The sequence below is a fragment of the Hylobates moloch genome, unplaced genomic scaffold, assembly GCF_009828535.3.
Source record: "Hylobates moloch isolate HMO894 unplaced genomic scaffold, HMol_V3 SCAFFOLD_4, whole genome shotgun sequence".
NCBI lineage: Eukaryota > Metazoa > Chordata > Mammalia > Primates > Hylobatidae > Hylobates > Hylobates moloch.
Genome location: NW_026652279.1, coordinates 50186515 through 50211594, shown reverse-complemented (window position 1 = coordinate 50211594; position 25080 = coordinate 50186515). Strand labels below are relative to the sequence as shown.

At 40.3% G+C, this 25080-nt stretch overlaps 2 protein-coding genes across 7 annotated transcripts in view; one reads left to right on the top strand and one right to left on the bottom strand.

Moving 5' to 3' along the window:
- The window catches only part of CD96 (CD96 molecule), a 122036-nt gene that overhangs the window by 45398 nt on the left and 51558 nt on the right, over positions 1 to 25080 (top strand). For all 4 annotated transcript variants that reach the window (XR_004247690.2, XM_058437525.1, XM_032150211.2 and 1 more), the window contains 3 exons: positions 5399 to 5489; positions 8346 to 8534; positions 14331 to 14423. Coding sequence is in view for 3 of the 4 variants with exons in the window: in XM_058437525.1 (XP_058293508.1) it covers positions 5399 to 5489; positions 8346 to 8534; positions 14331 to 14423 (373 nt within the window). In the remaining variant the exon portion in view is untranslated. The remainder of the gene's footprint in view (positions 1 to 5398; positions 5490 to 8345; positions 8535 to 14330; positions 14424 to 25080) is intronic.
- ZBED2 (zinc finger BED-type containing 2) overlaps positions 187 to 25080 on the bottom strand; it is an 85240-nt gene continuing 60346 nt past the window's right edge. For 2 of the 3 annotated variants that reach the window (XM_058437526.1, XM_032150212.2), the window contains one exon: positions 187 to 2352. In XM_058437526.1, coding sequence (XP_058293509.1) covers positions 832 to 1488 — 657 coding nt within the window. In that variant the 5' untranslated portion in view covers positions 1489 to 2352 and the 3' untranslated portion in view covers positions 187 to 831. Of the gene's footprint in view, positions 2353 to 5409; positions 5475 to 25080 lie in introns of all 3 variants that reach the window. The other variant, XM_058437527.1, reaches the window with a different exon arrangement.

Below are 25080 nucleotides of genomic sequence, written 5' to 3'. Positions count from 1 at the left end.
CCTTTTCCTTTGACAAACCTTAGTATAAAATTATATTATATTTTAAGTATTTTTGAATAAGTTTTATATAATCTATACTGAATGTTTAAACTAAGTGAGTTGAGAGGTTTTTCATTTCTCTGTGCTAATTACACATTAATTAGTTTAAGCATTAGCTTGTTAAAAAGATGCACAGGACTCAGATTATATTGATGAAACAACTTTAATATAAGCAAGAAAATACATCGCAGCAATAACAGGAGAAAGATATGCATTGGAAGGGCCCAAAGATCTGAGGCTCACAATTCTTTGTCCTTCCACTTGCTAGGTCACACAGAACAAGCTTTTATTCATACTGGTGGTCTGGAAGCTCCACCAGTACATGTGCTAAGACCTCAGTCCTAGGAAGATTAAGCTCTGCTTCCGGCAGGGTGTCTGCAAGTGAGCTGGTCACATAGGCACATTCCAGCTACTTCACCAGCCTCAGCCCTCAAAATCGTCAGCTCCACCAAAACCGAGTGCTGGGCAAAAATCTGATTATTTTGTTAAACAATGCTGACTGGCTGGTACATTCTGCCCTGAAACAACTCACAGAGTTTTACTTTGGTAAAAGCATTTATCTTTACTAGGTACATTTTAGAGTTTCGGCCAAGGGTCAGCAGAGCTCTAGGAACCTCGTAGATAAGCATTTGAGCAATTCAGACTTGCTCAGATTAACTCATACTGTGCATTATTTCACATAAAAGCAAAATGTCACTAAACTACTTTGCTTTACATTTGAGTTGAAACCAAAATGGCTCTTTTTCACAAGTCTAGAGCCAATGTTTTCAGAATAGATTCTCCAAGCCCAATTTAAACAAAATGGAAGGGATGTACTGCTGCAGGCAGCTCTTTCTCCTGCTGGCATGCCTCCTTCTCAGCCCTCACCTTCCACTTCATCTCCAGGATGGCCCTTTCCACCTCCTCCAGGGCTCGCTCCCTTTTTTCCACAGCCCTCTCCCGCCATTCCACTGCCCTTTCCCTCCTAAGCACCTCCTTTTCCCTTTGGCTGGCCCACAAAGCCATGGTGCCCACCTGCTCCAGGAGCCTACCCCAGTCACCCTCAATGCCCATGGGGAGCTGGGGCGCGTGGGGCCTTGGATCCTGGCGCTGCGCAGCCTGACCATGGCCACTCTTCTCCAGCTCCTCTCTGTGCATGCTTTTCAGATGCTTCCACAGTGCAGTGGTGCCCACGTTGACCCCAGGGCCACGGCTCACCTGCTTGCCACACAGGCGGCAGGTAGCATACTGGTTGGGATGGTGCCCAGCACGAGCAGGGGCTAGGTGGAAATACTCCCAGGCCTCAGAGAACCGGGTGCCCTTGTTGTGGGGCATTGGAGTGGGCATAGCACTCACAAAAGGGCCAACCAGTTCTCCTGTCTCACTAATCTCTTCCTCTTCCTTCATCTCTAAGTCCCCTTTTGCCTTCATCATGGTTCCCTCTTCTTCCTCCTCTTCCCGCCTCATCATGTCACCTCTTCTACAGCGTTCTTTATGATGTGCCTAGATGTGAGCCAAAAGCTTATTTGAACCACAAGATTAAATATGTATTTGGGAAGGGCCTGTGGTAACTCCTGGGGATTCACAATAATGGCCAAAGTCTGGCCACACCTGGGTGGTGTGAGGTTTCTTCCTTTCTGCTTCACTGGAGAGTCAGGGGTGAGTCAGATACAAGCAAAACGGCCCAAGAGTGCATTCCTTGCATGCCCCAGATACTTACTTATCCTCCCCTGACTAGGCCAGAAAGACAAAACATATCAGTTCCTGTAGCAAAGTTGTTCTCTGGTCCAAAATTACAAAGCTCTTTGGTGAAATCAGTGTTCTCTGCATCAACCACCACGACAGGTATTTTTGAATATTGAAAATTTTAGGTTTTCTTGTTTCTCCTCCTGGTTGTTTCCACTGTTTCTGTGCTTCTTATTTCCTACAAATGCACTTTGGAGGCAGGAGAAACAGCCTCAGGGTTCAGACTTTTCAGGACCAACAGAGCTAGGGCCTCACTGGGTCTTGCTCAAAGTAGGTAAAAGCAAACACAGGCAGATACTGGTGCAGGAGACAATCTTGCTTCCTAAGAACTGTTGCAAAAAGCAATCCAGAGTGGACAGAGCCTATGAGGATCTGGATAATAAAGTTCCCAATGTAAGGTCAGTTTGTCCTTAGAGGCGTCTCTTGGAGGCCAGGAGTCTAAGAAATCCAAATAGCAAGCTCAGCTGTTTCAGCAAGAGGAGCTGGGATGCACAGAGGAGAAGGTGGAGCATATCTTCACAAACATGATGTTGCCTGGCTGTCCTTAGCAAGCAGCTCACCATACTCCACCTTCTCCACCAGGATCACCTGCAAAGCCAACAGCCAATAAGACCTTCCTGAGGCATCTTACTCCAGATGTTTTACTCTTTACCTCATTTTAAAGATAAATAAGTAAATGGAAAATCATATTACATTTAAAAACAGCCCGACTTCTCTCTCCTTTCTTGGGTCATTTCTTAAATTAACGAGAGCATTATTTAATCAAGCTTTGCAACCCTGAACAGTTAGGAAATTCCCCCAGCCACAAGTGGGTACTTACAAGCAGGCAAGTCTCTGGACTTCTCTCTGATCTTTCCTGCGCAGAGTGAAAGCACTCCTGCACACCTTGGATGGCTATTAACTGACTCCTATCCCCAGAAGGAGGGCACCTCCAGTTCTGGTTTCCTCCCACTTCTAGGGAAGCATTGTTTCCAGGTAGGTGTGTCTGTGCCTGTCGGGTTTTTCTGCAACACTTAGACACAGATGCAAACCTTTTCTCCACCCCCTCCACCACCAAGAAAAGGATGTTCCTGGCATATGACATGCAGCAAAACAGTAAGTCAAGCACCTACAAGTCTTAGTTCTCTTTTTTGATGACTAGATTACCTAGCCTCTCAAGTAAAGCAAGCGATTTGAAGGGGTAAGAGTGGGAAAGGCTGAAATATTAAATGTATACACACATATATATTATATATATATACACACATTATATATAATATGCATAATATATATATATGTGTGTGTATACATATTTAGATTGAGAAGGAAAACCTACCAAGAGGAGATAGGAAGACTCTAAAGAAGGTGTCAATAGAAGAAAAAAAACTTTGTGTTATAAAAGAAAAGATAGAAATGGCATAGCAGGCCAGGCGCCATGGATCATGCCTGTAGTCCCAGCACTTTGGGAGGCCAAGGCAGGTGATCACTTGAGGTCAGGAGTTCGTGGCCAGCTTGGCCAACACTGTGAAACACTGTCTCTACTAAAAATGCAAAAATTAACCAGGTGTGGTGGTGCACGCCTGTAATCCCAGCTACTCGGGAGGCTGAAGCAAGAGAATCGCTTGAACCCAGGAGGTGGAGGTTGCAGTAAGCCGAGATCATGCCACTGCACTCCAGCCTGGGCGACAGAGGGAGACTCTGTCTCCAAAAATAAATAAATAAAAATAAAAAAAGAAAGAAAAGAAAAAGAAATGGCATAGCAGAAAATATGTAGAAGTTGACAGTTAAATTAAAAGAGAAAAAAAAAGATGGGGGAAAAAGATTCACAATAGGAATGAGACTGGGAGGAGTTTTAGAACATGAACCACATTTCTAAACCAAATCTTGGAACACAAAGTCTAGACAGAGTATAGAATATTTGAAATTTGAATCATTTCAGAAAATCTGCACTTAGAGGATTCATGAAAGTCAAATCTTTTAAAAATTTTTAGAAGTTAACAAAAGAGTTCTTCAGTGAGCCAGTTGCCTTCGTAAAATAATAACACCCCCACTTACTCCTGATATTACCATATCGTCATCTTTGGTGGGTTAACTAAAGATAAAGGAAATGAATCATAAGTATGGTTAATGTGACTGGATTAATGCAAACCTTTGTATTTTTTTCTTTTTTTAAAAAAAACATTTTACCTCCTATAGCTTTTTATCTCTTCCTGGACCAACTGGAGATAAAAATCAATCTTTGGCATCTATTGAATTAAACTGAACACTCTCCTTTACTTAATAAGAATGTATTTTAGAGGATCTGGTTTTGCTTTTAATTTTTTAGTGGAGAGAATAGCATCCCTGGCCCATATATGTATCCCCATTATCTGGAAAGGCAAATGTTGAACGGATGGGAATACTGGGAGCTATGGTGTTTGCCACCCAGCATCTTGGATATGCTAGACAACCCCCTCTGAAGTTCTCTTGTTTCATTGGGATTTCTGTAGCAATGTACTGAGAAATGATAAACTTCTGTAGGATTTCACCAGGAAAATGTTATTTAGCATTCTCGAATTTGGTTTCTCAGCTCTATAGGCCCAGACTTCTTGGTAGTAACTAGTCTGAGGATTGGCACACAAATCATCACATACATTTAATTGTTCTTTACATGTTCACTAGTATATTCATTAATTGTGGAAAATATCTGAGAACTAAGAACCAGGGCTGGCCATATGTAAAATATATACATCTCTTGATGAGAAAACAAGTAATTATAAATGGAATTATGATTTTGAAGAGTCTCAGATAAAACAATGAGAATCCAATAATTCTCACTGGATATTTTCACCAGACTGTTAAAGAAAGTATCATCCCCCAAAGAACAAACACAGCATTCAAAATAAAACATAACTAGCCCTGCGTCTAAGTTCTCTGCTTTCATAATATAGTTACTTCTTTCATTTTTTAATTACAATACAATTTTTATTTAAAAATATGTTGGACTGAGATTAAGGAGACATCGTTTCTAATTGTGCCATTAACTATTTACCACTTCCTTGAACCACTGGGTGCCTTGATTTTTCCATTGGTCAAATAGCAAAAACAAGGCATGCCCTACCTATCCTTAAGATTAAGCCAATAAATTGTTTTTAAAAATTAGGAAAATGCTTCACAAGTAAAAAGCAGGATATTTATATAAATCGGTTTCTGTGGTTGTTACAAATAGTGTCGTACAGTATTTGGGGCACAGAAACAGCATGTAGATCCCCTTGAGCTTTTAATCTAACAGACTATTCTCTGGCCTCTGCTTGCTATAGCTTCTTCCTTCTATTCTTTGGTTTCCATTTAGTATTATTTTATTCTGCCTACACAGAATTAAGATTTCTCTTTTACAGAACCCAGAATCCAGACTTGGAACATTAGTATAGTCCTAGATCCTTAAGTTAACCTAGGAGTATAGCCAGAAGTTTATAACATCTCTATAGGAGATAGCCCATTTATAGTGCATGTTCTAACACAACCTATATTAAAAGTAGACACTGCCTTCTATTTATTCAGTTAAAAATGGAGAAACTGTTTTTTGCCAGCTTATGTTATATAAATGTTAGTAAGTTGTAAGGAGTACCAGTTTCTTAGGAATTTGCAAATAATCCTTTTTCTGTCTTTACCCCAGAGAAGATTTACCTGCTTACTAAAGAATGTATTTCCCAAAGCAAATATCACATGGTTTATAGATGGAAGTTTTCTTCCTGATGAAAAAGAAGGTAAGGAAATTAATCAATGGAAATAAGTTTGGTACAAAAAGAAAGAAAACAAAGAACATTAGAAATTGTCGTTGCTCAAGTTGATCTTGGCATTTAAGAATGATTCTCGGCCGGGCGCGGTGGCTCACGCTTGTAATCCCAGCACTTTGGGAGGCCGAGGCGGGCGGATCACGAGGTCAGGAGATCGAGACCACGGCGAAACCCCGTCTCTACTAAAAATACAAAAAATTAGCCGGGCGTGGTGGCGGGCGCCTGTAGTCCCAGCTACTCGGAGAGGCTGAGGCAGGAGAATGGCGTGAACCCGGGAGGCGGAGCTTGCAGTGAGCCGAGATTGCGCCACTGCACTCCAGCCTGGGCGACAGAGCAAGACTCCGTCTCAAAAAAAAAAAAAAAAAAAAAAAAAAAAAAAAAAAAAAAAAAAAAAAAGAATGATTCTCATTCCAAAAAAAACATCATTCTGCCTACCAAATGTCGTTTTCTGATGCTTCATCTGGCTCTTCCAAGGGGGTGGAGTGTAACATTTTCCAGAATAAGAGAAATACAATTGATTTAGACAAACAACATCCAAACATTTTATTTAACTATCAGTAAAAGGAATATCTTAGATGAGGACAAAAAGTTTAAGTCTACATATATTTATTAAAACGTTTTCTGCCTTTATAACATAGCTACCTGTTTTTCCGTGTCTTTCTTATTTCAATACAATATGTTCAATTAACATAGCACCACTGCTTTAAATCAGCCAATAAATAATTTCTACCTTTTTATGTGAGAATCTGAGGCAGGTGTTGGTGGAGCACTAGAGAAAGCCTATGTAAAAGAGTTGGCTCCTTGACAAGGCACATGTTCCCCAGGAGGATTAAAAGTTCCTGGAGGAGGAACACACATCAAGACAAGCTAAGGTGACAATTCACAAAGCCATGTTTTTATAGACAGTAACCATGACAGCCTCTACCAGAATAATCTCAACTGTTCCTGCCTGAACAACAGCTATTCTCCTTTCTCCTGAGTCATTTTTCCTCAAAGTTTAATCAGTCTTCGATAATAACTGAGTCACACAACTCTTTCTGAATTATTTTTATTTTATTTTATTTTATTTTATTTTATTTTATTTTCAGACGGAGTCTGGCTCTGTTGCCCAAGCTGGAGTACAGTGGCGCGATCTCGGCTCACTGCAAGCTCCGCCCCCTGGGTTCACGTCATTCTCCTGCCTCAGCCTCCCGAGTAGCTGGGACTACAGGCGCCCGCCACTACGCCCGGCTAATTTTTTGTGTTTTTAGATGAGACCGGGTTTCACCTTGTTAGCCAGGATGGTCTCGATCTCCTGACCTCGTGATCTGCCCACCTCGGCCTCCCAAAGTGCTGGGATTACAGGCTTGAGCCACCGCGCCCAACCCTTTCTGAATTATTTTTAAATGATAAAATTGAAAGCTTATGTTAACGAGTCTATCGATCACTTGATGTATTTTGAGATTATTATTGGTTTTATTAGTTTATTTTAAAAAAACAATTCACCCACAACAATGACAGAATGCAATTCTAAAAATACAGGTTAAAAGTTATTATAGGCCAGGCACGGTGGCACACACTTGTAATCTCAACACTTTGGGAGGCCAAAGCGGGTGGATCACCTGAGGTTAGGAGTTCGAGACCAGCCTAACTAACATGGTAAAACCCCATCTCTATTAAAAAATACAAAAAAATAGCTGGGTGTGATGGTGGGCATGTGTAATACCAGCTACTTGGGAGGCTGAGGCAGGAGAATCGCTTGAACCCGGGAAGCAAAGGTTGCAGTGAACCAAGATTGCACCATTGTACTCCAGCCTGGGCAACAAGAGTGAAACCCCGTCTCAAAAAAAAAAAAAGTTACTATAAATATATTCTCCTGTTAAATAAGCCCTGCATAGGCAAAGCACCCAGATTTCACCAAACTAGAGGCTAGATTTTGTGGTCAGAATTGCACTGGCACACAACTGCATTTAGCTATTACATTGGTAAGTAATTACATCAGAATTGGTGTTAAGAATCTGTAATGTGAAAAAGCTGTAAGAATCCAGAAAATTCTGATATATAGTGATAGTTAGTTTTACATTAATTTTCTGCTGCCAAGTATGCTATTTGGAGGTTGTACTAACGTAACAGTTTAAAACAGAGTTTGATTTCTAAAGAAGACTCCCAGGACCCAAAATGCAATGCTTACAAATCTACAGCTTATTTGAAGACGAGGAGACAACATAGCAAAAAGATTACGATATGCAGCATATCTTATCCTACACTTATAGCCAGGAGTCCAGAGAAGTCCGATATGAGCTCCTTCATCCTCCTTCTCTAAGGACCACAGCCAGACACACTTTCTCTCTCAGATCATAGACTACTGATACATACACAGAAGAGCTCAGAAGTGGGTAGTCCAAAACGGAGTCCCAACTGAGATTGCTTTATATTTTACTGGTCACTTAGGTATATTCTTGCAACATAACCAGACTCCACAGCAGAGCTCTTCCAAGGTCTGACCTAGACTAGGTATAAATTTTCAGTCTCACAGTTGTCAACACACAATGCTGATGAGCTGGGATAATCTGCCCCAAAACATTTTGGACACATAGTCACAAACAAAGCAACACTATTAGTCAAGATATTTTATACCCTGACCATGCATCAATGACATGCAGGAGCTTGAGCAAACAGCTCAAGTTAATTCCAGATCTGCTGAAATTGACTCTCACTGCAGAGAAGCTGCCATTTGACCACTTTACACTCTACATTACCATAAATTGATCATGCTGTGCCTTGGCATTATTGTATGGCTCATACATAAAATGTTACTGTTGAACCATGTTCTTATCTGTCTGGCAGGAATATATATTACTAATGAAGAGAGAGAAGGCAAAGATGGATTTTTGGAACTGAAGTCTGTTTTAACAAGGGTACATAGTAATAAACCAGCCCAGTCAGACAACTTGACCATTTGGTGTATGGCTCTATCTCCAGTCCCAGGAAATAAAGTGTGGAACAGCTCATCAGAAGAGATCACTTTTCTCTTAGGTGAGTTGTCTATTTAATAAGATCAACAAGAGTTTGCCAAGACTGCCATAAATTCAGAACATCTTTAATGGGAACATTATCACTTCCATAAAGTTTTAATCTCAGAAAACTTTCTATGTAACTCAAAACTATTTCAAGTTATCAAACATTTTTGACAAGTAGGACTCCAGTGAAAAGAATTCTTCAACTAAAAAGAAAATAGTTGATTCATGTTTTCACAAAGAATTTCTGCTGCATACAGCAAATTTTTTGTTCAAATTTAATTCATCATAACTCTTAATTAGCTAGCATTTTTGTTAATCCATCACGTAATGAAAATTAATACTAATACTGATGATCAAGAAAGATTTAAAAGACCCTAAAATACCTTCTGCATCATTAGAAATATTCCATTATGTACAACATATATACTTTTAATATTTAGGAATGGACAAGATGTGTACAATAAAAATACCATAAAAATAGGGATAGTATCTTAATAATTGTGGTATCCGTAGGTTCAAGCACTGTATTTAGCTAATAGAAGACTTTTATGATTGAAAATTGATATATAGTATTACTCTAGTTATTATATCATTTGACTAACCAGAGTATTTACTACCCTGAACCAGACGAAATAATGGAGATTTTACTACATAAAAGATGAACTAATACCTCAATAAATACAGTGACAACAGATATGCCTGAAGAAAAGTAGAAGTAATGGCAACTGTCAGATATTCATATTTAAAAGTAATCTTATAAAACATAAATAGATTTGCAAATCATTATTATAACTCTATAGGAGCATTGACCTCTTAAACCACATCCTATTTTCAGAGATACCATAATCTATAACATACTCATAAAAACACAGAATAATTTAAGAAGGAAACAGTTTTTCTTTGTTCCAAGGGCACAATCCGCATCTTGGGTTCTGTCCAGCTCCTTCACAAGTGCAGTGGTTGGTTATGAAGAAGAGTGTATGCCCAGCACAAATCTATCCCCACTACTCAGAAGCAGGTGTGATTCTGATGCCGGGGCATTGGCATCGCTCCCGTAGCCCTGCCTGCGTGTCTGTGTATATGTATATGTATGAACACATCATCCTGTGTACTTTGAGTTAATCATTCAGAAATTGTGCTGTATTTACACTAAAATAGCCTTACTCAACTTCATCTAATTCCCTCAGGAATAAGTCAGCTCCTTCCTGGAAAGCTGGACATAATAGGGCTGCAGTCTTGGAACAATGTGGTGGTAGCTGATTCTCACGTAGATTTGTCAGTAGCTTTGGGAGAATCTAAGGATGTGAGCTAAAGGACCCCAAAAGCTCAAATTCCTAAAAAGAACCCTATTCCCATTATTGGCAGAACCATGTCTGTAAAACTAATATTTTCTGATGTTAAAATAGTGCTTGATTTCAGTATCAGAAAATAATGAATACCTTTTTAGGTAATAGGTAGAACACTGATTCTGATACTGAAAACATACCGTAATTCCAATTGTACACGGCAGACCTTGATCTAGCATAATTTGGGGCTCTGAACAGGTGGTTAATTTTAAATTGCCAAATGAGTCTTTATCCTTTATGATCAAATATTAAAGACAATTAATCTTTAGGAGTTCAATTTCTCAAAATTACAGCTTACATTCTCATCCCATTCTGGCGTATATCTATGTGACTGACTTAGAAGATGCAGTCAAGGCTCTATAAAGCAATGTTATCACTGTATTATGTCTCCCTATTGTTGCAAGCTCTTAAACACTTACTTCCACACATGCTGTCTGTCTGTGATGGTACTGCTGGATGCTTTATGAACTCCGGAGTAAACTTCTGATGTGTGGTGCAAGAGTCATTGCCTTACCAAGCTATTTATTGTTGACAAGATACTGAGATGAAGACACAGAAGAAAAATCTGCCATCCCTGAGTGCTAGATTAGAGAAATGCTAAGAATATTACACAGCAGGAAAGAGTTTTAGTGGGAGAAGGGGAGAAGTTTTGCTCTCTTTGATCCCTTTTGTTTCCAGAAAAGGGTATTAATGTTGGAGACTGTGAGGTAACAGCCCTTTGAGGTGATTCCTTCTCCACCTACGCCCTGTCTCCCAAGTGCTCAGTGATCCCTATTCTAGAAAACTCAGACAGGGCATGGGATTAGGGTTAGGGTGATCAGTGACTCTTCAGACAGCTATTTGCGCACTAGGACCTGCAGAATTCCCATGATCCACAGTAACTACCACTAAGAAAAAAAGCCTTTCAGAAATATCATGGACCAGGCACAGTGGCTCATGCCTGTAATCCCAGAACTTTGGGAGGCTGAAGCGGGAGGATTGCTTAAGTGCAGAAGTTCAAGATCAGCCTGAACAATATAGTGACACTTTGTCTTTACTAAAAAATTCAAAAAATCAGCCAGGCATGGTGGCGCACATCATTAGTCCCTGTTACTCGGGAGGCTGAGGTGGGAGGATTGCGTGAGCCCAGGAAGCTGAAGCTCCAGTGAGCCGTGATCATGCCACTACACTCCAGCCTGGGCAACAGAGCAAGGCTTTGTCTCAAAAAAAAAAAAAAAAGAAATTCCGCCCTGCTAGCATGTCAAAATGTCTAAAATCATGGCACTGCTGAGTCTATTTTTGGCAGATTTAAAGAGCTGGGTTTTGTGGGTTTTGTTTTGGGGAGTGGAGAGGAGATATTTTGTCTTGTTTTAATCCAAAAGTTGAGTGCAATACCCCCTGGGGTGGATAATATTTTGGTTGTCATCACCCTTGACAGAGCTTTGTTTATTAAATGGATTTCTGACTGTAGCTGTTGAGATCAAGACCTTTGGGATAGAGAGTTAAGCATTGACAGTTGTGTAGGTGTATGTGTGTGTAAGTATGCATGTGTATCTTCGCATGTGGAAAGAGGAGTAATAAAAAGATATCTTAATAGTGGAACAGGAGGACCACTGCATATTGGTGTGGAAGATGCCAGACAAATACTTCCTGTTTCATGACTTCCCTCAGTGCAGCTGGCCTCATACCCTTGACTGATCCTTCCTGAGAGTATCAGTTGAGAACTTTAATATGCATATAAATCACCCAGGGATCTTACTAAAATACAAAAATTCTGATTAAGTAAGTCTAGGTGGGACCTGAGATTCTGCATTTGTAACAAGACCCTCAAAGAAACATATTCTGCTTGTCTATGGACAACATTTTGAGAAGAAAGGACCTAGCAAGCCCTGGGATTTGGCTTACTTCTAGATAAGATAAGGGCTTATACAAGCTCTGAGGAAACCCTATAATTAAGCCAGTTGCCCTGTGGGACAGACCCATGGCTGCTGCTGCCCATGAGGGTGGTTCTGAGAGCCCTGCCAAGCCTACTCGAATGGAGACACCCAGGAACAGATGAAGTGGCTTTAGGCGGCAGCCTACCCTCTTATGACATTATGGTAAATGCAATGATCTGGAAACTGACAGAGGTGTTTCTGCTAAATTCTGCATTTGGGTTTTGGGAAACTGTTTCTCCTTTTTAGGTTTTAACCACTCTTTTCATACCCCCTGAGTTTTGTTTTGACCAAGGCAGAGTTTCCACTTTACAGTCTAATCTAAAACTAGACAGACATTTTTAGGCCCCATATTTTATGTTGAAAGCTATGTTTCACCTCTGTCACAGGGCAAAGTGTTCATCTCAAAATGCACATCTTACAATAATATCTTCTTAATGCACTATGAGGCTGAACACCTCAGCTTACAAAATCACTTGGTGATGAAATATGGCAGAAAAGCATCCTAAAACTGAAATGTTCAATCAATGAAAAATAAATGTTTCCCATTGTGGAAACTGAGCATAACGCATCAATATCTTCTGTTCCAGGAACTGACAACCTTCTTCGGTAAAGGGCTAGATAGTAAATATATTTTAGGCTTTGTAGACTTTTTAATCTCTAACACAATTACTCAACTCTGTCACCTTAGCACAAAAGCAACCATGGACAATATGTAAAAAAAAAAAAAAAAAAGGGAAAAACTGTGTTCCAATAAAATTTTTATAAACATGACTTCACTGTAGGCCATAGTTTGCCAACCTCTATTTTAATCAATATACAGAGAAAAACATCTAGGCATTTATTTTCCAAGCCAATGCCCTGTCTTATTAAGGTACCACTTTGGAAAATAATGCTTATGATCCACCAGCTGTCAGACACATACTTAATGCTGGTCTTCTTTCTTTCAGTGTTAAGAATAAATTTGCATGCATTGATTCATCTACTTCCATTTGCCAGAATCCATAAATATGGTGCAGAGCAAAACAGTGACTTCCCTTGAGGGGCGTACACGATGACACAGAGTGATGAGGCATTTGCTAGGGTAAACACTGAGGGGTGAGCACATTACAAAGATCCCCAGGCTTCCTCAGCTTGAGAAGGTACATTTAGGGAAGTTTGGGGTCAGGAAACCACATAAATTAAGATCAAGAAGCCCCAGAAGTCACAGAGAGAATATTGTGTTTCAGAAATTGGGTTGAAATATTGCTTACTGGATAGACGGGATTATTTGAGAGAGATGGAAAAAATGATAGGCAACATCAGGAAATTGGGAGTGTAATGACAGCCCAAATCATAATTAGACTTGTGTGTCATGCTGAAGAGTTCAAACTTATTTTGGATGCATGAAGAAAAAGGATGGTCATTTTGTTAACCTATTCATATACTTCCCATATAACCGTCCTCCACCTCCTCAGAGATTATTTGCACAAAAGCATTCATATAGTAGTGGATCAGAGCTAGCTATGAGCGCCGCCCACAGCCAATGGCAATAGCAATGCTACTAACGATGAGAATAGAGCATACACGCATCTAGCTTAGAAAAACAAATTCCTCCCACTGGGCTATGTGCGATCAAGTGGCATAACATAAGTAAAATACACTTGTCCCTTAAAGTACATTACAGAATAGAACCAATAGTTTAATTAGTAATTAAACTTCCAAATAATTGATATACATAATCAGATGTATAACACTGTAACCAGTAATATTATATCTACAAAAATCATAAAATCTTCTAACTTCAAAATCATCTAAGCCCATTTAACCCACATGTTCCTAAAGTCAATAGAGCCTTCTGGCATTTGTAAATTGTCCAATAGGGCTATTTTTAAATACAGTAATGGAGATTTAAGGAATTGACATAAATGTAGAATATAAGTAAAACCACATTCTAGCCTCTATTTCAGCTCCCCTCAACACAGACACACACACACACACACACACACACACAAAAGAAAAAGTTGTAGCCAAACAAAAATATTATGACAAAAGTTGACATGTTAGAAAGCAGAATAACATCACAAGTTTACTAATGTTGCATCCAATTGGGTAGTTGTGTCATTGTTTCTACTCTTGCTGATATAAAAATTTTTGTGAGTTTATGGATTTTGTAAACTGCATGATTACTTTTCAAACACTTGAAAATATTAAATGCTGTAATAGTTTTACCAGGTCTTGGTAAAGTGTAACTTTTTCCTGGGAGCCTTCTCAGACCTCCCAATCTTTATCGGTGCCCCTTCATTGCTTTCCTGTGGCCACCTATACTTTCCACTGTCATGGTACTCAACACAATGCTTGGCTGCCTAGTTTCCAGGCGATAGGCCCTTTAAGGACAATCCCATGTCTTTCTCATTCATCATTATATCCCACTGCCTTGACCATAATAGGCCCCCAATACTGATTTGTTACATGATGAATAAATAAAGGAAAATGTATTTAGGAACTAAGTCAATATTTTATCTTTTGATTACAATATTTTGTTCATTATAAATATCTTTCTAATCCTTTCAGGTTCTGAAATTTCCACAACAGACCCTCCACTGAGTGTTACAGAGTCTACCCTTGACACCCAACCTTCTCCAGCCAGCAGTGTATCTCCTACCAGTAAGAATGTTTTCACACTGAGCTATTGATTTAACCAAGCAGATTGATAACGATAAAATTTCAGCAAACTTGCATGATTCATGCCTGTTTCTTAGCTATGACTTTTTTTGGCCTGAAATTGGGTTTTATTTTTTAACAGCCTTATTGAGATATAATTCACATCACATTAACTCATCCATTTGAAATGTATGATCTAATGGTTTTTAGTATGTTCACAGATTTGTACAACCATCACCACAGCCAATTTCCGAACATTTTCATTATCTAATAAAGAAACTCCTAAACATATTAAAGTATCATTCTCATGGCTTCAAAGAGTTAACATAGCTTCCAAAATCCTTTACTTAAAGCCCTGGGAAAATCAAGTTCAATAAATAGTCAGTGAGGAATTTAAATTCTGTATTTATTATTAAATAGGTTAATAAATTGACAGTCGTTCTCCAAAACAATGTTCTCAGTGGGGAGTTTAAGAGATTGGTTGTAACTGGGGATAGGCCAAAGGAGGTTAAATCCTTTTAAATTTAAATTTGTTCTGGTTCAAATTAATGTTGACAAAGTTGACTGGTGAGGACTATGAATTCAGCCCTCCCATCTGAGGCATCATTAATAATGGAGGTCAGTCTGGGTCAGCAATACTATGGCAAAGGAGTGGCATTGTCATTGATGCAACAAATCATAAATTCCCATGTCTGTGGCTTTTGTGTCTAACAAAGAACCATGGTGACTCTCTAATACAAAAAAGCTTATATTCTATGTAAAGTAGAATTATGACTCTCATTTCTCATTTAATTAAAACTATCAATTTTAGCTCAAAATGAGAACTGAAAATGGAATAAAACAAAAGCAGCCAGTAGGAATGAACAATTCCTTTGGCTGGTAACCTTTGGCCTGTAGCCTGCAGTCGCTGTCATAGGTTGATACTTCTCAGAAAATAAAGCAAGTGGCAGAAAAGCTTGCAAACCACCCATCAAAAGTTTCACATCCATCTGATTTTCTCATGTTCTTACTGTTTTGTAATTTATCTTTTCTTGTTTTTTTGAAGCCTCTTTTTCGTCTACTTTTAACTCACCACCGGTTAATTATGGCATTTTTCATTCAACAAGTATTAGCATATTCAAAAATAATAAAACCTTAAATCTCTCTAGTATCCTGTGTATTAGTTATCCATTGCTGCATTAAAAATGCCCCAAATTTTAGCAATTTACAAAACATATATTGTCGCATATGGTTTCTGGGGGTCAGAAATTCAGGAGCAGCCCAGCTGGAAGGTGCTAACCTGGGTTCTTTCATGAGGTGCAGTCACACTGTTGGCTGAGGCTTCAGTCATCTGAAGGCCTGACTGGAACTAAAGAATCTGCTTCTAAGCTCTAGCATATAGATGATCTCAGTTCCTCAGCACATGGTCTTCTCTATAGCTCTGCATACAATATGGCAGTTGGCTTCCCCTGGAACAAGTAATTCAAGAAACAGAGTGACTAAGTCAAAAGCCATATTGCCTTTTTATGGCTTAGTCTCCAAAATTGCATGTCATTACTTCTGCTTTATTTTATCTACTAGAAGTAAGTCACTAGGTCCATCTTATACTCAAGGGGATGAGAATTAGGCTCCAGGTCTCAAAGAATCTATGAACAAATTAAAGCCACCATACACTGTCATTTAGAAGTGTCTGTACATAAAAGGCAACTTGGTTTGATCTTCTTTATTATGAGTGGTAGACAGAGCAAACATTATTGTTCCCACTTGCCAGATGGGGACTTTAAGACACTGGGAGCTTAAGTGATCACATACCTAGTAAGTGACAGTGTTTTGCATTCACATCACAGTCTTATGTCTAAATTTAGTTCTCACCACATTAGATACCATTTTTTCTCCAGTTGGTCTAAACGTATCATGAGAACAGGAACCGTATTTGTTTTTCCTCCTAGCACAGAGTAGGCAGTCAAAAACTATTAGTTGAATAACTAACTGAATGAATGAAAGAATTAATAAGAATAAGGTTCCTTCACCATGTAGGTGTTATTTAATAGACTATTTAATGCTAAAGAAAAAAGATAAAAATATATTTCTGCCTTTAGAAAGGTTGCAGTCTACTTGGAAGAGAAGGTATACACACATAAAAATAACAATTCAAAATACTAAGATGAAAGGTGTTGTACCTTACAGAATTAAAACGCCCAGGGAGAGGTACAAACCAGTAAGTATTAGGCTTTGAAAGTTCTTTATGAGTTCATGGGCTCAGAAAATGTTACCTGGGAGAGATGAAATAACTTGACTTTTGAAGTATGTATTGTATATATTTGACTCAGGGGAGAACTTGAAAGAACGTTCTAAACAGAGAAAACAAAGTGAGCAGTTGTGCAGTGACAAAGATGTTTATGGGCATTTGAGAAAGCATCAGTAGATAAGCTTGGATCAAAGAGGTGGTATTGTGTACCAAAAAATCAGGGATGAAAATTGGAAAATGCAAGCTAAACAAAGCGTTGAGCCCCAGTTTAAGGACTCCAAATGCTATCCTTTATGAAACGGGGGAAGGACCTCATTCCACTTTATTTTAGAAAGAAAGTGATATTATTCATTCATCAAATATTCATTGAGCACTTACTATATATCAGGTACCTTTGTAGGTGCTGTGAATACAGCAATGAACAAAACTGAAAAAAAATGTCCTCATGGCATTTATATTCTGCTAGTTAAAAGCAGACATGGATTTCTTCTAGTTGAATTTTTATGGGGTTAGTCTGCATATACTAAGTGCTTATATCAGTGCTTACAAACACAATTCTTACTCCTGTGACAAAATTCAAAGCAAAAGAAAGCAGTTGTTACACTTAAGAAGCCTACAATTTAATATAGTTTTAGTATTAATGAAGGAAAGAAAGCACAGTCAAGTACCATATTTGTTTAAAAGCAGGGGGGAAAATGCTACCTGATCTACTATCACACTAAGACGATGTAGTTGGGAAGTCTGTGCAGAATCAAAAGTCCTCCGTAAAATAAGGTTCCACCATATTGGACCTGAGGATTGCGTTAGATAAGTGGTTGTCAACCAGGGTAATTTTGCCACTCCAGAGGACCTTTGGCAGTGCCTGGAGACATTTTTGGTTGTCACAATGAGGGTGGGAGGGTGCTACTGGCATCTAGTGTATAGAGGCCTGGGATGCTGCTAAACATTGTACAACACAGCCCAGAACAGCCCTTACAACAAAGAATTATTTGGTTCAAAATGTCAATAGTGCCAAGGCCAAGAAGCCTTGTTTTAGATCAAGGCTTAGGTGTAATTACAGTAGGTATCTCTTACTTTACAAAATCAAATCTGGATTTCTGTCAAGATGGCAACAATAGTTTATGTTTGGAATAATTTTCTGTTTGATTTTGTATGTCAATAAAACTCATGTTAAACCAGTGGCAGATTATGTCTAAATAAACTTATCTTTTTGGAATAATCACTGAATTACTATTGAAAAATCCAAATTTTGTCTTGGCAAACTGGAGGGTAATTGTGAAATCATACGATGACTTCCTGCCTCAGAAGCTGGTAGGATTCACCTTTGCATGTTCTTTGAAGAAAGGAAGCGAGATGAAGTATGTCATGGAAACCAACTTCAAAGGCTGTGGTTTCGTTCCAAATTCTAAGATGTAATGAGCTTTATAATCCAGTCATCATTACGAAGCTGCATGTCTGGCTGCAAGCATCCAATTCTTATTTTTTCCTCGATGAAAGGATATTTTTTAAACAAATGTTGAAGGTCATGAAAGCAATATTCTTTAACAAGAGGAGGAGAACTTAATAACTCATAACAAACTGCAAGAGTTATCCAGGGAAGCCCAGCTCAATTCAACCTGAACCAATTAGTGTTTGCTGAGTCCCAACTGCATTCTCAGCACAGTTCAAGGAAGACAGGCTGACAAGCTAAGTGGCGAGATGAGACAAGTCCATGTGGAACAATCAGAGACACCTGATGAATCCAGGGTGGGGCTGTACAGACACAATTCAGGAGCTTCTGTCGCCTTGAGGAGAGAGCCCTGTGCCTTTCAATTCACTGGCTATGACTTGGCCAAGAGTTACGTAGCCTAAGAGATGCCAACCTGGTGTGGCAATCATCCAAGACACTTATTCATGAAACTCATAAGTATGGAGTGCGTACAATGTGTCAGGGACTTTTGAGGTGCTAGGATACAGTGATAAACCAGACAGACAGGGCTCCTGTTGCTTACAGAGCTTACAATCCTGTGTGACCCACTTGCCTTGCCTCCTATTTTACTGCCCACCAGTCCCTTTGGCTCTGCCTCCTATTGTTATGTCTGCACATGACCCTTAGACCTGATGATGTTGATTTTAATATTAAGCCCTTTCTAATGACTTAGCTGGTCCTCACTATCTGGGTCTTTCTACTCCTGGATACTTAGAGTAAAACACTAGGTCCAGTCTGCCTCTAACCCTCAGCCAGCACCCCAGGTAGACATAACTGATCCTCTTCAAGTGGATGATCAGACATTGAGGGGCAGAGTAAAGGAAGCAACTGACCAGGGGATGCAACAAAACCACGGATTTATGAGTAAGCATGTCAGAAATGGTGGGGGATCAACCCAGAAGACATGTCATTAGATAGTAAAATCTAATAAAAAGTAAATCAGAAGTTCGGCAGTTGATAGGGGTATTGGATTCTAGTGTTAACGGGGGAATGCCAGAGAGAGTCTGCAAGGCAGTGAGAAGGCTCCAGTGATTTGTTTGTGACAGCAACTTCTGACCCCTTTGCTAGTCATGCCATGCCTGTATTCAGGTGCCTCAATTGCTGTCCAATAGTTTCTGCCTTTATCAACATGTATCTGCTGCTGAAAAGTAAGAAAAGTCAGTGAGTGCTGGGGGAAAGGAAGGGGGATCAGGGAAGTCTGCATGCAGGTTCTGGAAGAAAATACTGACTCAGGTGGAAGAAAGATGAGAAATGGATCTTCACATTCGCATCATAAGCAAAGGCGTAAAACAAAATGAGTGCAAGACATGAGAAGACAAGCAGGAGTTCTGACATTTCTTGTTGGGAGAGGGCTAAGGGTTGATTAGGTGGGGTGGAACAAGGTAAAGATGAGCTTCAACTCATTTAGCCCCAATTCATAGCCCACAGCCCAACATGTCTCCTTTATGCTGGACTGAAGGTCAGTGCCCACATTATCCTGATCACGCAGATTGATGAGGCTGATTCAAATGTGTTTAGATGTAGTTGAAGGCCTGTATTATCCAGTTAATGTCACTACTGTGTTTAAACGTCAGCTAATGGGCTGTGAATTGGGACTGTGATCTGAACAACAAATAGCCACTATGGCTTTTTTAGTATGTGGGAAAATGTCAGGAAAACAGAAGCTATGTATATGGTAGGTGATAGTTGCAAGAGCAGGGAGCAAGAAGACTAAATAATATAGATTTAAAGTGGTTTATTTTCCATGATCACGAAGGTGGTTAAAAAAATGATATGGTCTGAACTAGAATGGGCATTTGAAGAAATGGAGAGTGCTGCAACAGAGGCTCACCAGGATTGTCTGCCTAAATACAGGGACTAAATAAAAGGTTTTCAGAGAACAATCATACAAGGACCTTTCTATTTTTTTCCTAGCAATTACATAAAAATGTTTACCAACTGCCATGATTGTATAATAATACTAAGCAATAATATTAATATTTGTTGGTTGCCTCCAATGTGCATGGACTGTTCTAAACTAGTAAATGTATTTTCTCATTGAATCCTCCCAACAACACAATTACTTAGGTACTATTATTACCCCACTTTACAGATGAAGATACTGAGGCACAAAGAGGTTAAATAACTCACCCAAAGTCATGCAGAAAGTAGATGAGCCAGTATTAAGCTCAGACGGACTTCAGACCTTGAGTCCTACTGCCTCAAAGAGTACATGGCTGGTGCTGAATAAATGTCTTTAGACACTGAATAAATCCCTTCTAGTGTGAAGCTGTTATAGGTCTTAGGAAAAGGTCAAACATGACACCTATGCTTATATTAATCTCTCCCTTTTTTAGACAAGTGTTTTCCTGAGACATGCAGCATCTGAGAGTGAAGCTAACATTTCCTCAGTTGGAAATAAATTAGAGAAACCCCTCCTGCATTTGTAGCCCACCCCCGCCATCAACACGATTATCATATAATTCTCACTGTAGATATGAATCTACAGAATCCATACAAAACTCCAATGCTTTTCCTTGAATCCTAGGAAATTCTGTTTATTGTATCTTTTTCACCACCTTCCACCTGGGGCACACAACATTCTGCAGACTGTTAAAAGGATTTTTCTTTTTTCTATATCTGTCACCTGTAAGTCAAGGTTAGCCTTCTTGATGACTAGTTTACTTTGGGTATTTATCCATTCAGTTACTCCCCTTTGGGGTGAGATTCCTCAGGGTGAAAGCTATCAGTTGACCTATTTTTCAGTTTATTTCATAATTATCGAGTATCTACAAGCTCACCACATGATGCGTGACGAGCTCTGTCCTGCTTACTGTCATCTTCCCCAAGGGAGTCCTGAAACCCTTTCTGGACCAGTAATCCAGCAATACACATTATTATTCCCCATTTAGTCAGCACATGCCCCAAACAATCTGCCTCCCACATAAGAACAATTTTATGCAGGGTTTAGGTTTAGGTTTAGGTTTAGGTTTAGGTTTAGGTTTCACACCACATGTCTCCTTTATGCTGGGCTGAAGGTCAGTACCCACGTTATCCTGACCACGCAGATTGATGAAGCTGATTCAAATGTGTTTAGATGTAGTTGAAGGCCTATACTGTCCAGTTAATGTCACTACTGTGTTTAAAGGCTCTTTGTGCTGCAGGTAAATTGATGGAGAGCAATTACACATTTGTCCAGAAACTAGATGGATAAGTCTAAGTCTGTGCTATGCCGACAGGTGCTATAGTGATAGAATGAAAGGCCCAATGGAAATATTTCTATTTGAGACAATAAGTTAAATGTTTAGGTTCCATTTTACATTGGAATAAGGCAAAATCTTATATAACAGAGTCTGACTAACCAGATAAGTTAACCAGCAGCTTGAAACTTACAAATAACTTTTACCTTTGTACTTGGTTGATTAAATAAGCTAAACTGCGTAGGTTAGCAAAGAATAATTTTTACTTTTTCCATTCTTCTCTGTTCAAATGAGATATATTGAATAATTTTTTCTTGGCCTCTAAAAGAAATTTCAGACAGATTACTTGGCTTTTTTGGTGATTTCCATATAATAAATGTCATCTGGTCCCTTTCAGCCACAAGAACAGACTTGTGTCAATAATTAAAAACTCTTGTCAAATGTAATGTCAAAACTCAAAAAAGTTAATTTAGTCCAGAACTTCTTTCCTCTTCCTTCCCCCAAGTGTGGGTCTAACTCAACTTGAAAAGGCTGGGATATGTGAGGTGGGGGTAGGGAAGAGACAGGGAATGTCTCTGATTCCCTGGCTTGGCTCCATCCTCTCCTCCACTCCTAGCTGCTGGTTTGCGTACCTCTTTATGGGGAATGGCATAAGGAGAAGAGGGGAGAGGTACGTAAGGAAGGAACTTCCTTAATAGGCTGGATGTAATCTGACTTAGGTGTCATCTGGATGAGGAGAATAAAAATTGCCATATTGACTTCATGGGACACTCTGGCAGATTTTTCAGAAATCCCTGACTGTCCTATGGCTACTGTCCCTTGGTGCAGGCCATGCCTCTCTTCTGGTCTTCTGCTTCCTTCTCCCTGCAGCCTCTAAACTTCTGAAGGTCAGCTCCTCTTGGGGGCTTCTTTATTCCTGTAGGTGTTCTTCCTGAGTGAGATTCTTTTCATGGCACCCTATTATGTCTGGAAAAATATGTACCTTTTCCTACTCTATGGGGGAAGTGCTCCTCTTCACCACTGTGGCCCTGTCTCTCTTCTCCGTGCTCATTCAGAGCCGCTAACCAACCATGGACTCCTAATGCAGCCTCTCCAGCCTGAGTAAGGCACCATGCCCCTTTGTCCTAAATTCCAGGGCACACAGGTCAAGAGATCTGAGTATTTCTCTCAGTTCTACACTTCACTTGGTCTAAAGTGAAGGAGCGGATTCTTCTTCATCTTCTCCATAAGGGAGGGCCTGATGCACAGGACCCTTCAAAGGAACTCTTAGCCAGGCTGCTCCCACCCCATCACACGGCTTTGAGGTTGATGATGGACCAGCACTGACAGGTCCCACTCCACACTGCCTCGCATGTCCTGCATAGATGGGCTAGAACCCTGCTTTCAATGTGAGGTGGCTTGTGCCCTGTACTATGGTTCTTAACCTTTGGAACCTCATCTGAAATGAAGGTACAAGGATTCCATTTAAAAAATTTGTTCTGCATTAACCATTGAAGAGTTAAAGGAAATAAAGTGAAAATGAAGCAAACATGATGAGGTGATGGTTAATCCACTGAGAGGATCCACGGAAAGCTGTAGTTCTTAGCAATAGTGTGATGGATGGAAAATAAACACTGAGTTCTAGAAGCATTGGCCAAAGGTGAGGATGCTTGAGGAACATGAAGGGAGACAGGACAATGCAGAAAAGGGAAAGCTTTCACATGGGTGGTTCCTTCTTCTAAGGGTGATTAAAAGCAACAGAAGAGACTAAGCAAACAAAATACCTACTATAGCAGTTGGTTCACAGTAAGTGTCAACATGTTGTATTCTATTATTAGAAACTCTAAATCCATTTGGAAATAGAGTAAGAACCCAAGGTAGGAAATAGAGTGGCTGATTGACCAGTCTGTCTTTGTCTAAGGGGTGTGTGTGTCTCTGTGTGTGTGTGTTTTAATAAAAATAATCTAGGTTTAGAATGAAAGCAAATAATCTAGGTTTAGAATTATGTATCTACTTGAGATAGATACTGATATAAACAAAACCAGGCTCACAAGGACCAATGTCTAGTGAGGGGAGGAGGGAAGTGGGCAGTAAAGAGGAGCAGAAGTCTACAGTTAGCATGAAAAGCCACATTATACCCTACTTGATTATCCCCCATGACTGCCCTCTCCCTTCCTCTTGCTTTGCTCAGCCAAGCTAGCCTCCTAGCTATTTCTTCAACATGCCAGGATTTCTCTAATCTCAGGGCCTTTTAACCTCACTTCCTATGCCTGAAAAATTCTTCCCCCAAATATCTACATGGATCACACCCTCATCTTCTCAAAATTTTTGTTCAAATGTCACCTTCTCGATGAAGTACTCCATGACCATCATATTTTAAATTGCAGCTGCCTCCCACCCCATTTCCTGTTCCCCTTTTTTGGCTGTATTTTCTCCATAACACATTTTAACACCATCTATAAGTTACCTGTTTGGCTCCTCTACACACACAAAAAAAGTAAATCTGATGAGGGCAGTGTTTTTTATCTTATTTGTCTACTGATATAGCTGTATCACCTAGAACAATGATAACACATGGTTACCAATAAGTATTGATAATTCAGTAAATATTTTTTAAATGGAGAATGTTTTTAAGTACAAAGAAGAAGAGATTAACAAAGGAAGGCTTTAGGGAATGCAGAGGATGTCTCCCTAAAGAAAAGCCATCTGGCTAGGGCTGATGTCTGGGTAGTCTTATGACAGGAAGCTGAAAGGTGATGGTGGGACAGGAAGAGAAGCTATCAAAGGCCTGCTATTCTGGACAGTTGCGTGCTAGACATCATGAGTGAGCTCTTCCATGGCTAGGCCCTGGTTCTGATGATGCATGCTGCAGCAAGGCTAACTGTACTTATAAGGCTACCAGAATGGAATAAACATAGTCCTTAGTGTCAGACAGCCTTGGGTTCAGTTCTTGTCTCTGCCACCTACTGGCTCTGTAGCCTAGATCAAGTCATTCTGATGGCAGCAGCTGCCCGACTGGACTAGCTGCTGTGGGGATGCCACCTGCGGGGAGGGAGGCCTTGCTGGGACTATTGAGCCTGCAGAGGCTGGGAACAGGAGGGAACCTGCCCCCTACTGACTTGGCAGGGCAGGTGCCCTGGGCTTTTAGGGCAGCTGCAGCCACCCAGCTGTGGCTCCAGACCCTGACACCCCTGCGCTCTCGAGGGCCTGGGAACACCCCCACTTCTGCAGGCTCAGAAGGGCCTGCTTCCAGCCCCTGGACTCTTCCCACTCCTAGCACCTGCTCCAATTTCGGAGCAAAGTTGAGGCTCAGCCCAGGCACTGTTGCAACCTGGCCAGGTGTGTGCATGCTTGGGGCAGCACTGACACACCAATCCCCCACCTTGGCCCACTCCAGACTTTGGATGCCAAGGAGCACAGGAAGGAGGCAGCAGGTGGAGATGGGCTGAGGGCAGCTGGGTGCAGACCTGCAGGTGCCATTTGGTGCAAACAGCCTGGGCTATGGAAGGCATGATGACAGTGGGAGGCTGACTAGGTTCCTGGATGGAAAGGTGTAGGTCCCCAGTAAAACCCCACCTTCAGACCAGGCATGGCCTGAAGCCTGGGAGCCAGGCTGCCAGTTCCAGGTGAAGTCCATGGATATGAGTGATAACTTCATCGATGACCATTGGGCCAATTGGATAATGCTTTTTCCAGGCCTGCCTATGGCCATCCATGGACCAATCACCATGTGCTTTCTCCCTTCTGAGCCCATGAGAAACCGGGGATTCAGCCAGACTCAGAAAGAAGTCAAGACTACCAGCTGTG